This window comes from Quercus suber, unplaced genomic scaffold (genome assembly GCF_002906115.3).
Source record: "Quercus suber isolate HL8 unplaced genomic scaffold, Cork oak 2.0 scaffold_63, whole genome shotgun sequence".
Classification (NCBI taxonomy): domain Eukaryota; kingdom Viridiplantae; phylum Streptophyta; class Magnoliopsida; order Fagales; family Fagaceae; genus Quercus; species Quercus suber.
The window spans coordinates 1,307,457-1,324,508 of record NW_027069528.1 but is presented as its reverse complement, the minus strand read 5'-3'; the positions used below and the strand labels follow the sequence as shown (position 1 = coordinate 1,324,508).

At 33.7% G+C, this 17,052-nt stretch overlaps 1 protein-coding gene and 1 pseudogene across 1 annotated transcript; both read right to left on the bottom strand.

Annotated features, from left to right (window-relative positions):
• Nucleotides 1–4,772: 4,772 nt before the first annotated feature.
• Nucleotides 4,773–7,759, bottom strand: LOC112006057 (monocopper oxidase-like protein SKU5). Its single transcript, XM_065772751.1, has 4 exons — nt 7,412–7,759; nt 6,662–7,017; nt 6,493–6,571; nt 4,773–4,966 (listed from the first exon to the last, which is right to left on the bottom strand). Exons 1-2 carry the CDS (start codon nt 7,603–7,605, stop codon nt 6,669–6,671), a joined length of 543 nt encoding a protein of 180 aa, XP_065628823.1. The 5' UTR covers nt 7,606–7,759; the 3' UTR covers nt 4,773–4,966; nt 6,493–6,571; nt 6,662–6,668.
• A 2,257-nt stretch (nt 7,760–10,016) lies between these two features.
• Nucleotides 10,017–13,924, bottom strand: LOC112006054 (pentatricopeptide repeat-containing protein At1g62914, mitochondrial-like; annotated as a pseudogene).
• Nucleotides 13,925–17,052: the final 3,128 nt, after the last annotated feature.

Sequence of the window (17,052 nt, the reverse complement as noted above, 5' to 3'; positions counted from 1 at the left end):
TTAGCCATAATTTTCCAACTATATAGTTAGTAGTTCCAGTTCTCAAACTATATTATTTACTAGCATCTCAAGTCTATGAGACTCGATTTTGGCCTGTAAATCGAGTCTCAAAGACTCGATTTCCATGGTCTGATCGTGTCCGATGTGACATTTTTTTCCACCTGGCAACTACATGGAAATCGAGTCTTAAAGACTCGATTTCTAACCCATATAGCTTTTAACACACATCAGAGAAGAACCCAGAACATCATAGATGAACCCAGATAAAAAAAAAATAAAAAAAATAAAATAAAAAAAAAAACAAAAACAGAAAGAGAGAGAAGGAGTGGGTGAGCCACCACCATGAAACCAAAGAACCCACAGCCACCACCATGACCATGCGCGACCCAGCGCGCGGCCTGGGTCGTGCGCGGCCAAAGGCCAGGCCACGCGCGACCCCGGCCAGGTTGAGCTATCTCTCTCCTATCTGATCTGGCTGCGCGCGACCCAGGCCGGGCTGAGCTCTCTCTCTCCTATCTGATCTGAGTCTCTAGATTCTTTCTCCCTCTGATTTGATTGTACTGGGTTTGGGGTTGTTTTGTCTCTGGATTTCTTAAATTTTTTTGGGGTATTTTGGCTTGTACGAGAGACGTGAGACTTAAAATTTTTTTAAATTTTTTTGGGTTATAAATCGAGCGTTAGAGACTCGATATCCAGGTGGGAAAACAGTGCCACGTCAGACATAATCAGACCATGAAAATCGAGTTTTTGAGACTCGATTTATAGGCCAAAATCGAGTCTAACAAACTCGAGATGCTAGTAAATGATATAGTTTGAAAACTGGAACTACTAACTATATAGTTAGAAAATTATGGCTAATTTCCCATTTTGGCCGCCTTTTGGTCCTATTGGTTAGGCTAGTGGGTTAAGGTAAGGAGAAGTGGGTTGCCTTTCTCTACAGAAATATATTTCACTTTGACTTAATAAATGGCATGCATTAGAATATATATAATTACTAGACTCGTTATACCCATTTTGCACGTGCAATAATACTTTTTTTTTTTAATTTATTTGTTTTTTGGTTTAGTATTATGATGGTTAAAAGTGATACATAAATAATATATAAATACTATGTGTATTTTTCTTTTAAAGAAAGAGGTAAAGTAACATGGAATAATGTTTAAAAATTAAATAGAGATATTGTCCTAAATTTTAGGCCGAGTGGAGAATATAAAGGAAAAGGGTATGGCTTCTGTCCAGTGGCCAGTGCCCATTGGAGCCATTGCGATACGTGTCCAATCTTGGACACGTGTCCGCATCGCAACGTGTCTAGTGATCACTAGCACTGGACACAAGCTGCTCCCAAAGAAAAAAAATCTAAAACTTAAGAACAATAAATTACTCTTTTAACTAATTTGTGCTTTTTAATTTAAAATTATTTAACTAAAAGATAAGGATATTTTAAAGAGTTTAAGAATTTGTGTAAGGGTATTTTAGTATGCAAAATGTTGAAATCAAACAAGGAACCATGTTATTAATAAATATAGATTTTGCAATGTTCTATAATATATAATTTGATTTCTGAAATTTGTTCACTCCAAAAAGCAAAAAATTTTCTAAGTATTTTTTAAAATTTTTTTTTATCTTTCTATCTTTACAAATATATCATTTTATTATTTTAGGAGTGTTTGATTGATATTAATTTTTTTAAGTGATTCATTTTCTTCTAATCTATTATAATGTGTTATATTTGCCTAATGTACAACTATAAGTTTCAAATTTATTATTCAAAATTTGTACTCTCTTAAGGAGATTATTAAGATAATTAAAACTCATCACAAAATTACAATTTTTTTAACCAAAATTAAAATGAAACCTAATAGATTGTGTTCTGATATAAACTCAAATTTCTATTTCCAAAATAATTGAGAATCTTATCAACGACTTTTCGTTAATATCCAGGGTAATTAAACTACATCAATTTTGGGATCAAACAATAAATAATAATTAAATCGATGGAAATAACTCTATCTATGAGGAATTGCTGGAGTAAAGCAATATAATACTATAGATCTTTTACTATAGTGGAATTGATGAAATAATGTAATCTAGGGGTGTGGTCGGTTCGGTTGGCTTGGTTTTTTTCCAAATTTGTTACCGAACCGATAGGGATCGGTTTTGTAATAATTAAAACCGATGCATACCAATGAGGGTCGATTTTTCGACCTATAGCGGTGTGGTTTTATCGGCTCGGTTTACTTGGTTTTGACAAATAGTGGGAGCAACGTATAGAAAGTAAACAATAAATCTGTTCTAATCTGAACAGCATGAAGGAATACCATTTTGTTTTATTAATGTTATACTTATATATGAGTTAGGCAGGCCCACCCATTTGGCAACGAGCTCACAACAGCATAATAACAATTAACAAGGCCCATTCACTATGACCATACAAAATTTTGGAGTATTCAATTTAAAGTTTTATATAAAAATTACAACCTTAATCAAACAGCCAACCTTAATCAAACTCAAACACGAAGACATTCATGCTTTCCCACACAGCCAAACTTAATCAAACCAACTTAATCATTCATGCTTTCCCAAACAAAAAACGAATGAAAAGGAAAACAAAACTGAAACACTCTCAATCACTAGCAATCACAAAGACAAATACAGAAACAAATACAAGCTCTCACCAATAAATCAAAATCATAAACTTCACTTCTCTCACAAGCCTAAAACCCATTGTACCGTATCATTTATGCTTAAGATTTTCCATGCTTAAGAGTCATTCATGTAGAGGCTTATCGTTGGTTTGCCATGACTGGTGAGCGACGACGAGAGCTCAGGCGAGCGTTGCTGCGTCAACGTCAGGTGAGAGGAGAGAGTGAGAGAGATTTTTTTTTTTTTTTTTTAATGACAGCCATAGGACGTCATTTTATTAAAAAGAAAATTACAATCAGAACCTGTGAACGACGCCGTATCCAAACTGGGGGAGAAAAACGAATACTGGGTCTAGTATCGATTCAGTTCGGTGTAGATCGGGTGTGGTATCATTTGATCCGGTGACTGCGCCGCACCAGCGTCAAAATGGGCTTCGCCCTCCGAAGGCCAGCCTCAGCTCAATCAGTTAGCGTTGGTCGGTTGGGTCAACTCCAGTAACGATTTGCTCACCCCTAATGTAATCTACTACAATGAACTAGAGAAATTCAAATTAATAATACTTTGGATTTGAATTTTCTTTTTTTGCTTCCTATGTTCCTTTATTTGCTATATTTTTATGTTTAAAAATATTAAGAGGTGCTAACCAATTAAACTACAAGACTCTTGGCTCTTATCAAAACATGTTAGTTATTGTTATTATGATGATGATCACACAACCTTAAGCTTTAAGCAAAGCTGAAAACACCCTCTTTCTCATTATATATATATATATATATTGATGAATAAAAAATGGGTAAGAGGACAAACAACGTAATAATCCTACCTGGACATGACCATAGTAGCACCCTTATTGCTCAATTTTATTTTATGTTATTATAAATGTGGCCCAGTTGCAACATTGTGAAATTGAGTTTATTCATAACTCAAATGTTCTGTTTGATTAGCTTTATGATTTGAAACAATATTTTATTCTCCTTATTAGCTTTTGAAACTATCTAATGCCCCAACCATATTTCAAAAAAGTTATAAAATTATAAAGAAAAAAAAGGAATTCCTGCATTATTCTAAAAAAAAAAAAAAAAAAAAAAAAAAAAAAAAAAAAAAAAAAAAACTCTCTTTATTTAAATGTAGGACAAAACTTAAGTATAGTACCTTAAGTGCTATTTCTTAAGTTCTCCTCTTAAGATTCAGCCATGTGGCTACTTAATCAAAAAATGCACTTCCATCCCATGAGAAAAAATCCACATTGTAAAATCTTAAATGTAGAACCTAAAGAACAGCACATAAGTACTGTACCCAAATCTTGCTCTTTAATGTACCCTTAAAGTTGAATTTCTTATGCAAATTGGCAATATCAATACAATTACTATATCCTTGCTCTTTTTGTACACAATCTATGCTCATTCATCAATAACACCACAATACTTACTTAACAAAACATTTAGTGTTAAAATTATAATGATACACATTATGATTACTTTCATTCTATAATTTGAATTAACTATTTCCTCAAACTGCAAATAAATATCATTAATTGAAAGATAATGCTTGCTTATTATTCAATTCAATTTGATTACTAGAAGAAAGTTCCTAAGAATGCTATCAATAACATAACCAAAATTCTTCTATGTCCATCAGATAAAGAAGATGCACCAGAGAAGTTGACTCTCTGAGCCTGATCACTGCCAAAGAGAGAAACAAATGAAATTATTAGTAAAGGTGTTTGGAATAGAAGGGATATAAAAAATTCATTGACACATAACTTTTTGTTAATAGTATGTGTATGAAACAATATCTAGAAGAGTTATACAATAAGAGCAATCCTTGGGACAACATTTTTCACGATCTTTTTAACAACATGCTAAGATGGAAAATTGTGATTGCTGCAATGACACTTTCAAAAGAGCCCACCATTTACACTACTAGTATGCAACAATCACAAGTCACATCAATAGTTATGAAAAATGTTGTATTCCTAGACAATAAAATAATAATAACCACTTTTCAGCATAAATTATTACAAAAGCAAGGATAAACCTGATAATTTATTGTATTTTGATTTACACTTCCTAAATATAGTAAATTTAACAAATTGACAAAGTTTAGCTGTGTTTTTGATGTCTTCCGTTTGTAAGGATGAAAGTAAGCCACAATATATTGCATTGCCAGGCAAAGGAGCCCCATCGCTGTCATTCTCTGTGTTTAAAACATTCAAATAAACTTCTTGCCCCAGATACCAATAGTTGAGATTCTCAGCACGAAGGTTCCAGTTACCAACATTGTCAAGGGAAACTAAAATGACTGTCCAAGCTCCAGGAAAGACCTGAAGTGAGAAATAAGTGGTTATCAATACAATCTCTCTCTCTCTCTCTCTCTCTCTCTCTCTCTCTCTCTCTTTGGGATCTTTTTGTTTTTTTAGCTAATTATCAACAAAGAATCCAACCTAAATATATAGTAGTATAATTTTATTTTTCAATCTTTGTGCATGTACATCCGTGTGCAAGTACTTTAATAACAACCTATAAGAAAGTGATTAAAAAGCTTGAGCGATTAGGCCTCAAAGCACCTAAAGCCCCCAATTAATGGCCTGTTTGGATAGAGGAGGGAAGGAGGGGGAGTGAAGGAGAGTAAAGTAAAGTTGGCTAAAAATAAGCTAATTTTGTGTTAAATCTACTCTACTCCTCCTTCCTCTCCCTCAATCCAAACAGACCATAAAGGATGGATGGTGCAATGGAGAGAGAGAGAAAGATAATGCAAGCTCTGCTGGTCAAACCGGATCATTTAAATAAGATGAATGAAGATGGCTATTTTGAGGGCCTCAAAGCTGATATTTGCGTGCCATATCTTTTTTCTTTTTTTTTCCTCTCTTTTAGGTGGTTTTTATTTTTTCCTATCTTCTGACCATCCCTAGTACACAAATGGACTTCTTACGTTCTTAGTTTACTTCTTAAATGTGGGACAGAATTTCTTCAAGATATTAAATTGGCCACAACCAATTATGACTCTGATATGAATTGTTGCCTCCAAATTTTGAATTTTTTTTTTTTTTCTAGTTGCAGCATATAGTATCTACTTGTTTTCCATTTCTAATTATGTCTACACATCCATGACATGTCATAAATGGAAAGGTTGAAGAGAGTCTAGAAGCCACCAAATAGATATAAAGGGGTGTTAAACATCTTTTGGTAATTAATCCAGCCACTGATCTTTATATGAACATGGGAAATAAACTAATAATTTTCACTGCTCACTATGTGACATCTGTCTTCATGTGTCAAATCAATTATTTTGATTTAAAAATTGTTTCATAGAATATTACCATCATATATGCTGTTCTTTCCGTCATCTATGATGTATGTTTCCCAAAAACAGGATGTTTATGGACTTCTGAACGGATTTCTTCCGGCCATTAGATTCTAGTATGCAACCTTATTGATATCTTACTACTGTTTACATGGAATATGCTTAAACATCACTGCTGAAATGTAAATGCAACTAGCACCTACTTCACAGTAGAAGGTAAGGGGTTCATTTTATAGATTTTAAGGAAAGCTCTTCCCAGTCCCAGATATTAAATCCCCACGCAATGCATTTCATTTTGACAACATGGCTAGTAAAGGTTCCCAATACAGTGAGAGGCTGAACGCATCACAAAATCCACAATCCCTTAGAGATTCTAATACCCCCTGGCTTTTAAGATTACCTTTAGTTTTCTTTTTCATAAAACTGATCTTGATATGCCTTTCTTGTTATTGCATATCCCATTCCTACTAGCTTTCCAATGCAAAAATTGCTCAACCAAATGATTCATACAAAAGCATTTTGGGTGAAGATTATAGACAGGAGTACCTGCGTAGTGCAGCGAGCAACACCATCCCATTTGTTATAAGTTACTCTGCTATTCTCTGTCCACACTCCGAAATCCATACTTCAGTGCAAATGGGAAATTATCCAAATTAACTTTTGAATTTGATAAATTAGAAATAGTATGATGACAATATCAAAGCTGATGGCTCACCCCACAACTAGCCATCCAGGTGGTAGCTCTGGACAGTTGTATCATTGTTTTGAAAGATAATTTCCATAAAACCTCTGTAAGTACCATTAATTAGAGATGTATCAATTTTGGGAGGTCTGTTCATCAATCTATTTGGGAAATCTAGCTTATACACCCCTGGAATGTTGAACTGCTGGGCAAGCGTCAGGGGTGTTGAAGGTGGTAAGTATGAAATACCATGGAGGGTAGTCTGCCACTTCCCATCTATAAGCACTGGCGGTCTATTGAGGATCACATATACATCTGTCACAGTAATTTGACCATACTTGAAAGATCCCTGTGGGTTTGGGCAAGCAGCACCAGCAGAGACATTCCATCTGAAAAATGCACCACCATGACCAAAAATGTGAAATAGTCAGCCCTGCATCCATGAGTATATTAAAAGTACAGCAATGATGCAAATATGACCACAAGGATAACAAACGAGATACAAAAGGACAAAAAAATGTACATCGATTTCTGATGTAGTTTTGTTTGCTTCTTTCCAAATGAAATTGCTTATTTTAAGAAGTTGAAAAGATAAATTTATCCCATATCATAAAATTAATCAATATTCGGGCGAGGGATGAACCCATCTTTTAAACCACTCACATTTGTGCATTGGAAATTTTACCGATTAATCTTAGGCTAAGAATCTACAAGGAGCTCTATACTATGTCCGTTTAGGATATTTCTTTTATTAACCCAAAAAGAGATATACTTAGCTACAACCTTATGGATCTTGCTTGATTCATTGAGAAATAAGGGTTGTTTTCATTAGGAAGATCAGGAAGAGGATCTGAAGCAGGTCCTTGAGAATTGGAGTAGTGCAAGATGGCAACTCCAGTAGCACTGCCCCAAGCAGATGAATTGACAAACCGAGGACTCACAACAATGTAGTAATCACCGCTAGCATTTTGATCCATTGTGACCAAGAATGAGTATGATGGCCCACATGAACATCCATGTTTGTGTAGTTCTGCTGAACCGTGTCAGATACTTCAGTCTCCACAAGAATTAAGTTATGATTTTGTATCCTGAAATTCAAGCTGGTTGAAATACCAACATTGTGCACCCGAAGATGATATGTTTTTCCTGCAGCAAATAAAATTACCAACATTTGGCTATCATTAACTAAAACAAAAAGAAACTGCGTGTCTTTCATAGTCGTGCATGTACAAGTCACCATATGTGGGTTGATTAATTACAACATATCACAGTCACAATATTACAGGGAAGAAAACCTACAAGAGTTTGTTTAGAACAAATATGAAAGAAGCCCCTGCAGGTCTGAACAGAATTTGAACCACAAAAGTATACACTGAAACGAAATGGATATAAACCATATCAGCATAGAGCACCTCATCAACTTCTTTTGGGCATGCATGAACCTTTCATAAAAATGGGACCTTTTCACATTCTGTTTTCATTATATTTGAAGGCACAAAAAATCCCCTAGGAGGGGTAGCACTGCCTTCTAGAAAGAATTTAGAAATGAAACCCATCTCCTAGAATGAGGCCAAATATGTAATGGTGGGTGATGCACCTAAAATAACATCCTGCAATTACATTGTATAGCAGGGACAATATGGGGCCCAGATGACCCAAAATACGAAGATATTAATTTTTTTTTTTTATATACTATTTTTGTTTTATTTATCAAGGGGTTTATCAGATGGTTAAGGGATTATTAGAAAATCCAGAATCAACTGTATAATAAAAATACAAACAAGGAGTATATAAATATTTAGTGTTTTGAGTGACAAAACTGGAGCTTGAATCAACTTTTCCTAATTTCTTCAAAAGCTTTGGTTGCCAAACTCATCCATGCAAACCGTCCTTTCTTCATACAAACTGTAACCAGAGCCATAATAGTGCAAAATCACAAATCAATCTCCAATAGAGCAAGGTCTGCTAATGAAAACTGACATTTTCTCGATCTGCTTCATCGCCATGAGAGGAAGCAACAGATCAAGAGAAAATACACTTTCTCCAAATTGATGCAGGACTTCTCTTCACACAAAACTCTCATCAATTATTGAAAGTGAATAATATGTTCTTCCTTAGCCTGACTATATATAAGAACATCATTCAAGTAAATGACAAGAAATTGAACAGTAAATGTGCTATGTACATTGGTAAGACCAAAGGGCATGACCAGCCATTCACAAAGCTCATCCAGTATTTTAAAGTGATTTTCCACTCATCCCTAACTCTGAATCTGATTTGATGATATCCACTAAGGATCAATCTTCCAGAAGGCATTAGCTCTGGTCAACATATTCTCAAGTCATGGAATAGGGAATTGATATTTGATGGTGATTGGTTGATTGCTAGGCTAACTTTGCACATTCTCTAGCTACCATACTTTTTAAGAGTTAACAGAGCAGGGACTGAAGGACTTAGGCTTTCCCCTTATAAACCTTTCTTTAGTAATTCATTTACATGGCTCCTAAGTTCAGCATATTTAACAAGATTCATATGCTAGGCTGGTAAATTTGGTAGAGAAGACCCTGGAACCAGAACTATAGCATGTTGCACATATCATAAAGGTGGCAATTCATTGGAAATGGAAAAAAGTGGACAGCAACACCTGCAATTCTGTTGGTACCTCTGTTGGCTGTTGTTCATCTAGTTGTTGCAATATTCACATCAAAACATAAATAACCTTTCTTTCCTTGATGGCTGCTTCAAATTATTTTCACCAAGGAAGTGAGAGGCTTTTTTTTTTTTGTTTTAGTTGCTATTATGCTTCCATTCTCCCTATTATTGTCTCTTCAACAGGGAGAATGGAAGTATAACACAATTACAAGAATGGCTTAAGCTAATACAAGAATAACAAGCCGATTATAATATAAACACTAATGCTAACGGTAGTCAATGCAATTACCTTTCCCTTGGCTTTAGCCCATTGTTAAAAATGAGAACTACTTAACTCAGTTAATTGGAAGTAAATCTTTTTTAGTAATCAAATATTGGTGGCTATATACATGTAAACAATGGTCCATATCCATAATGAGAAAAAAGTTTTGTCTTTCATTCTCTGTCACTATACAAGACACTAAACAGAGAGCTCATATCACCCTTCTTAATATATTGTGCAACTGTCAAACTCCCTTGCCAAAGTGTCATAAGGTCATCATAAACACAGTCTTGATAATCCGATGGCAAATATCTCTTTCAACTTGAACCTCATCTCCTCCCAATCAATAATTGGAGGCTGCCTCGCTCATTGAAGTTGGACAAAAATGAGCGAGGCTTTGGTCTTGATAGTCCGATGGCAAACTTGTGGTGTTGTACCTGAAACACCACAAGTTTTATAACTTCCCCTGCAAAAAATGATTGAAAAATCAAGATATTCCCTACAATTATCATTACCCCAATTAGTCAATTTTATCCTCCACTGCTGTAGGGATGGCGGTGATGTACAATATTTATGATAATGATCTCCAAGCCAAAACAAAAGGCTCAAGCGTAGTATAATTATTTTTTTTCCTTCTTGCAGATCTAATAAGTAGTGCCTTTTGTACAAATATTCCAAACAAATTAATAGATTTCTCTTTAACTATTGAACCTCCACAACCTTAACCATTTTCACTCAATACTATCCCCAAACATGGTTTGGTTTTAACCTCCCTCAGTCAATTGTCTACAGAAGAGGAAATATCTGAGGATTTCATAGTTCATACTATTACTATCATTTTCTAGAATAAGGACAGATTGGCTTGTCTACAAGGCCGTTCTAGCCTTTCTTACGTAAAAAAATAATAATAATAATAAAATAAAATTAAAAAAAAAAAAAAACCTTCAAGATTTCCCATGCAGTTTAACGTTGGTAGGTCCCATTAATCATTAGTCAATATGTTGATATGATTACAGTACAAAGTAAAACAATATGGCTTTATCCCAAAGGAAGGGAGGCATGAAGCATCCAGAGCGCCAAACTAATTATTATTTGTTTCACAACTGCTGTATGATATAAAAATAAATAAAATTACTAATGATGGCATTCTTACTTTAAAACTATTATCCTATGTACCCTCAAATGAATAAAGTTTCAAGAACCCCTAGTAACACTCAAATAGTGGTAAGTGCAAATAGGACAAGAATCAAAATTAGTAAAGGTTGACACAAGCTTCATCCAGCATTTTGACAAAAGGAAACTAAAAGATATGAAAGTGAAACAGAAAGTGTCTTAAATTGATTGATATTGCATAGGTCTGACAACTCAATTCATAGTTGTTTTAAAACAATAGTTTAACTTGCAAGCACCCATAACGTGTTTTAAGACTAAATTTGATCAGCTAATTACAACTGGATTACTTTTGTAAAACTGAAACTGATTCAAGATATAATTTGGTCCAGAACCTAATTGCTAAGCAATTAAGAATTTTTGGGCTGGTTTGGGTAGAGGAGGATACCTATTGAAGGTTTGATATTTAGGCTATATTTGAATTGGAATACTAGTTTTTATGATTGGAAAACTTTGAATAATGGTTGGAACATAGTATAGCTAACTAGTACAAAAAATAAGATCTATGAATTTAGTCTCAAACTAGGACTCTTGAGTATCCACCTAAGAGGGCAGTATAAGACACCCAATGGCTAGTCAAAAGGTTTAGCAACAACATGCGTGCACAAGAAAATTGCAACAGAAGATAGAACAGTAAAAGGAATAAACAATCTTGGGCACATAAATGAAAAGAATTTTACTCAAAGCAAATATACCACTCACATAATGACTAGTGATAGGTTAAAATATAAAAGTTGTCTTTGATTTTGAGAAACTAAATAACTTTCACCTAGACTTTGGAAGCAACTCTTGAATATTTTCATCTACTTGATTAGACGACAGCAAGTCAATAAACATGGCAGCAGTTGTTGCGTTTGCTGAAAATCCCTCGTCAACCATCATTTTGAGATATTTCATTGCCTTTTCAGTCTCACCATGTTGCAATAACCCTTGGATTAATGTGTTATATGCGTGCTCGTTAGGTGAACAACCATTGCCTTCCATTTTCTCAAGCAGCTCAATCGCTTCATCAATTAGCCCCTCTTTGCAAAACCCTTTGACCATTATAGTGTAAGTCCGAACATCAGGTTGCAATCCTTTTGCAAGAAGACTACTAAAGATTTCTCTTGCAATTGTAAGCTCCCTAGCATTGCACATACTGTCAATCAAGATGTTGTAAAACACAATATGTTGGTCCAACTTTTTTTCTTCCATCTCCTGAAACAATGCCACCGCCTCAGCGATTCGTCTATTCTTACAAAATCCATCTAACAAAATGGCATAGGTTTGGGGATTTGAATGTTGGCCACAAGCTTGCATTGTATTGAATAGCTCTAGTGCAGCCTGGACTCTCTCCACTTGACAAAACCCACCTCTAAGAGTATTGTAAGTCATTACATTAGGAATCATTCCCTTGTTGGACATTTCATGAAACAGACGCATTGCCTCATCAATTTTTTTACTTTTGCAATATCCATTGATTAATATGTTATAGCTAAACACATCGGGTGAAAAACCCTTCTCAACCATCATATTAAAGATTTCTCTTGCAGTTGTAAGTTCCCCAACCTTGCAGTAACCATTAGTCAAGATGTTGTAAAACACAATATTGTGGTCCAACTTTTTTTCTTCCATCTCCTGAAACCATGCCATTGCCTCAACAATTCGTCTGTTCTTACAAGATCCATCTAACAAGATGGCATAGGTTTGGGGATTTGGATGTTGGCCACAAGCTTGCATCTTATGGAATAGCTCCAGTGCAGCCTGGGGTCTCTCCGCTTTGAAAAACCCATCGATAAGAGTGTTGTAAGTCACAACATTAGGAATCACTCTCTGGTTGGACATTTCATGAAAGATACGCATTGCCTCATCAATTTGTTTTATTTTTGCAATATCCATTTATCAATATGGTATAGCTAAACACATTTGGCGAATAGCCCTTCTCAACCATCACATTAAATGTCTTAATTGCCTCATCCATTTGGTTTTGCAAACAATAACCATCAATCAAAGAATTGTAAGTGACTTTATTAGGCTCAATGCCTCTTTGAATCATCACTTCAAAAGCTTCTTTTGCCTCACTCAACATCCCTTCCTTGCATAGTGTGTCCACCAGTATGTTGAAGCTTCGCACATTTTGCATGATCTTCCTTTGTCCCATCTCATTCAACATGGTAGCAGCCTCCCTCCACCAGCCAAAATTGCATAGTCCTTGAATTACGCAATTGTAAGTGACAACATCTGGCTGAATGCCTTTACTCATCATTTCAGATAAAAGGTTCAAAGCCTCAGTTACCAATTTGCCCTTACATAAACTGTCAATGACCGTGCTATAGAGCACCACATTTTGTTCAAAATTCCCTTTTTCAAGCTTCCTGAACAACCTAATAGCCACACCAGTCTGGCCAATCTTACATAGACCGTTTACTATTGTTCCACAAGTTATCACATTAGGCTCATACCCGTTCTTCTCCATTTCCTCTAACAACTTCACAGCTCCTGAAATATTACCTTTAAGACAGAGGCCCTTGACAAGAGTGGTTAGAATTATACAGTTTGGCTGATAGCCAAGTTTCAAAATTGTTGCTAAGACAGAGAATCCAAAATCGACCCGGTTCAATTGACAGTAGCAATTAATCAAAACAGCGAGAGTACAAACATCGGGAGAGATTCCGAATGATTTTATTCGTTGAATTAGAGCAATGACTACGGAGTAATGCTTCATTCTTGCAACGGCACCCAACAATAGAGAAAAATCTCCAATGAAAGGCAAAGGGTGCATGTGAAGCATTATATCAAACAGGCCTAAGGCATGATCAAGATTCTTAAAGGTTCGAGATTTGCACTGATCTCTCACAGATTTCAACAAGTGATTCGGATTCTGATATGGGGTTTTCGCATTTTCTCTAATAGTGGAACAATAATTAGAAGTAAAAGCGCGAAATGGAAGGCTTACTCTAATAATCAAACGATTGCATATAAAAAGAAGAGAGGATGTTGATTTACCCATTTCACAACGACGACAGTCTCAGCTACCAACTCGGGTCGGGTTTGGTTTCGGCTTAGCTTCGAAAGGAGAAATCATGGTGGTGGAGTGGCAGATCGGAGAGCGAAGCAGTGAGTATGACTGGAAACTCACTGCAATGAACAATGAACTCAAAAGACCAATGAACTCACTGCAGTGAGTACATCTTTCTTTTTGGGTAGAAATAAAATGGGCTTGTGTACCTTTGATCCAGACTGCACAATGTAAGTAAACTAATGGATAAGATTAAGAGTTAAAAATACACTTTTAATCACAATTTTTTAACAGAAAATTTTTTAACCTTTTAAATTTTTTTTTTTTTTTTTTACTTTTTTACTTTTTAAACTTCTACATTTATAATTAATTATACCATACATTATTGCATGAACTTCAAATCCATATAGGATAATGCTGCTTATTCTTTTTCTTCATTTCTTCTTCTGTGTCTGCCTTGTAATTGTTGGTGTTTAAGGGTGGCAAAATTTGACACAACCTGTAAACAAGACACTACTCGACACGAAATTAGTAAGTTATGGGTTGAGACTTAATGGGTTCGTACCATATTCGGATTGACACAATTGACCCATTTAATAAACGGGTCGTGTTAGTGTCCGACCTTTGGAACCCATTTGATTTGTTTAATTAAACTATATTTTATTAATATACTCCTCAAACTCTAGATATATATAAACTTATTAGTTGTTGTGGTTTATTTTTTTAGCATATTGCGATTGATAATTTGTGATATTGAGATATATTTTAATTTTAAATAATTATTTGTGATGTATTTACTCATTAGTTCTAAATTTTATATTAAAAAATTTATTTATTTTTGGTTTTTCATAATTTAGATCAATTTGGTCAATACTAAAATTCATTGGCAGCTCCACATGCAAGTCAAGGTGGTCATAGGACCACCCTAACTTGCAAAAAAAGTATATATACACTTGCCCAAAAAAAAAAAATTAGTATATGCTAAACTAACCTATTGTGAAGAATGGGAATGATTTGTATTTCTTAATTAAGTGGAAACTCGTTTAGAGCCATTTTTGAACCCTAAAAAAACAATAAAAAAATTGTAAGGTTAGACATATTTTGTTTTACTGCACGTGTCCTATCTAAATTTTTTTTTAAACTTTTGTTCATGTTGTGCAAAAAAATGAAAAGTATAATATATATAAATAAGTCAAAAACCTAGTAAAGAAAGAAAGAAAGAAAAAAAGAAAAAAAAAAAGAGTACACTCATATGTATATTAAAAAATTAAAAATTCCATAAAAAAAATAAAATTAAAAATTAAAAAAGAGAGAGTAAAACTCATCTATAACTTAAAAAATGTCTAACTCTTACACTAGGTATAATTTGAACCCACGTATGTGTAATTGAAATATATATATATATATATATATATATATAATTAAAGTCAAAACTAAGAGAAAATCTAATTTAATTCTAATTAGATTCTAATTGTTTGTCTAATTTTGCTTTAGTGTCCTATCTAAGTTTTTAAAATTTTTGTTATAGGTGAGTTAATGTTGTGCAAAAGAAGAATAGTCTAATATAATAAATCATCAAAAACCCAATAATAATTAAAAAAAGAATAAACTTATGTGTATATCCAAAAATAAAATAAAATAAAAAATTAGAGAGAGAGAGAGAGTAAACTCATCTCTGGCTTAAAAAATGTCTAACTCTTAAACTAGGTATAATTTGAATCTATATATGTGTGTAATTAAATATATATATATATATATATTAAAAGCCAAAACTTAGAGAAAATCTAATTAGATTATCAAGTTTGCGCCATTTGTCTCATCTAATTTTTAATTTTTGTGTTAAGTGAACTATTGAGTGTAAATATCGAAGAGTCCAAATCCAATTGAAGTCTAATTTTGTGCCACGTGTCCATCTACTATTCATGGGTCTCGCTGCAGTTTTTGATACTATTCATGGCCCTATTACACTTTTTGATACTATTCATGGGTCTTATTGTACTATTCAACTTATTTTTTAACATTTTTTTCTATATTTTCAATAAAAAGTTTTCAATTTCAGTTAAATAAGATATTTCAACCGTATACTAAATTCAAAATTGAAGAGGGGCGACGTGGGCTTTGGGCATAGTAGAGATAACCTTCTCTCCCTCTCTATCTTTCTGAAAATTAAGATTGAAGAGTTTGCTTTTTATTCAATATAAATATTTTAAATTATATATTTTTTAATCTACTTCACTGCTTGATTGATAGGACAACACGTCTTGCATAGGCTGCGTAGCCCACAGCATTGCACAGTGACATTGCACACTGCACACAGGCTGTGGCCTGTACAGACAAGACTGAATAGTGCACACAGCACTGCACATTCTGCCCACAGGTCACAGCACATCACAGCTGGTCCCGCCACACACGAATTAATAATTTATCACATCTTTTTCTTTTTTAATGCAAACTCTTATTTTATCAATTATTATAAATTATTACACCAATTAATAATTTGATGTATATCATATCTACTCATTTGTATTATAGTGATACTAATTTATTGAACCATGTAATAAATTAATTTTTATTTGCGCAGGTTTAGACTTTAAAGTGGTTATAGGTTTAGAAAAATTGCAATAACCTCGTTCTATTATTCTGTACTTTAAATTTATTTTTAGTTAAATTATCATTTTTAATTATAAATTGTGTTTTATTTATTTATAAATATTTTATTATTATAAATGTCTACTAGAAAATATTTATATGAATATGAAAAACTTCAAAAAAAAGAGAAAAATTGAAAAACAAATTGAATCTAAATAAGGATTTATGAATAAATATGTTACTAGTATTAAAAAAACAATAGTAATTTGTTAGAGGAACTTAAATGCAAAAACTTAATTAGTAATTTTGCATCTCAAAAAGCAAGAAAAAAAGATTTTAAATAAAAAAATTCAATAAATATTATTTAATTAATATTTAAATATAAAAAATGTCCCACTTAAAATTTTTTGCCTAAGGCCCCCGAAAGTTGTTGAGCCGGCCTTGAATATGCACCATAACTTGTTCCTTTAATTGATGATTGTAGGATACTTATCGGGCAAGAGTGGACTTTCCATCTTCTTCATGCTTACTGTGAGGCCAACATGTTAGCAGACGGATTAGCAAAGAAAGGAAGTTCACGAGGAGACAGAGTTTTTGCTTATGAAACTTGTCCTATTTTTGTTTATGAGTGGTACATTAGGGACAGTTTTTGCACTCATAAAGAAGTGTCTATAACTAGACATGTGATCCTATAATCTGTTTTCTTTTAAATAAAATTCCCCTTTTCTTTGTTTTCATTAGGCCATTCTTTTC

What these genes read in the sequence shown, in the direction of transcription:
- LOC112006057 (XM_065772751.1), bottom strand. Translation starts at nt 7,605, where the DNA reads ATGGATCAAAATGCTAGCGGTGATTACTACATTGTTGTGAGTCCTCGG. An exon ending in AATCAAGCAAGATCCATAAG is followed by an intron (nt 7,018 to 7,411) that starts GTTGTAGCTAAG and finishes TGCATTTTTCAG; the next exon opens with ATGGAATGTCTCTGCTGGTG.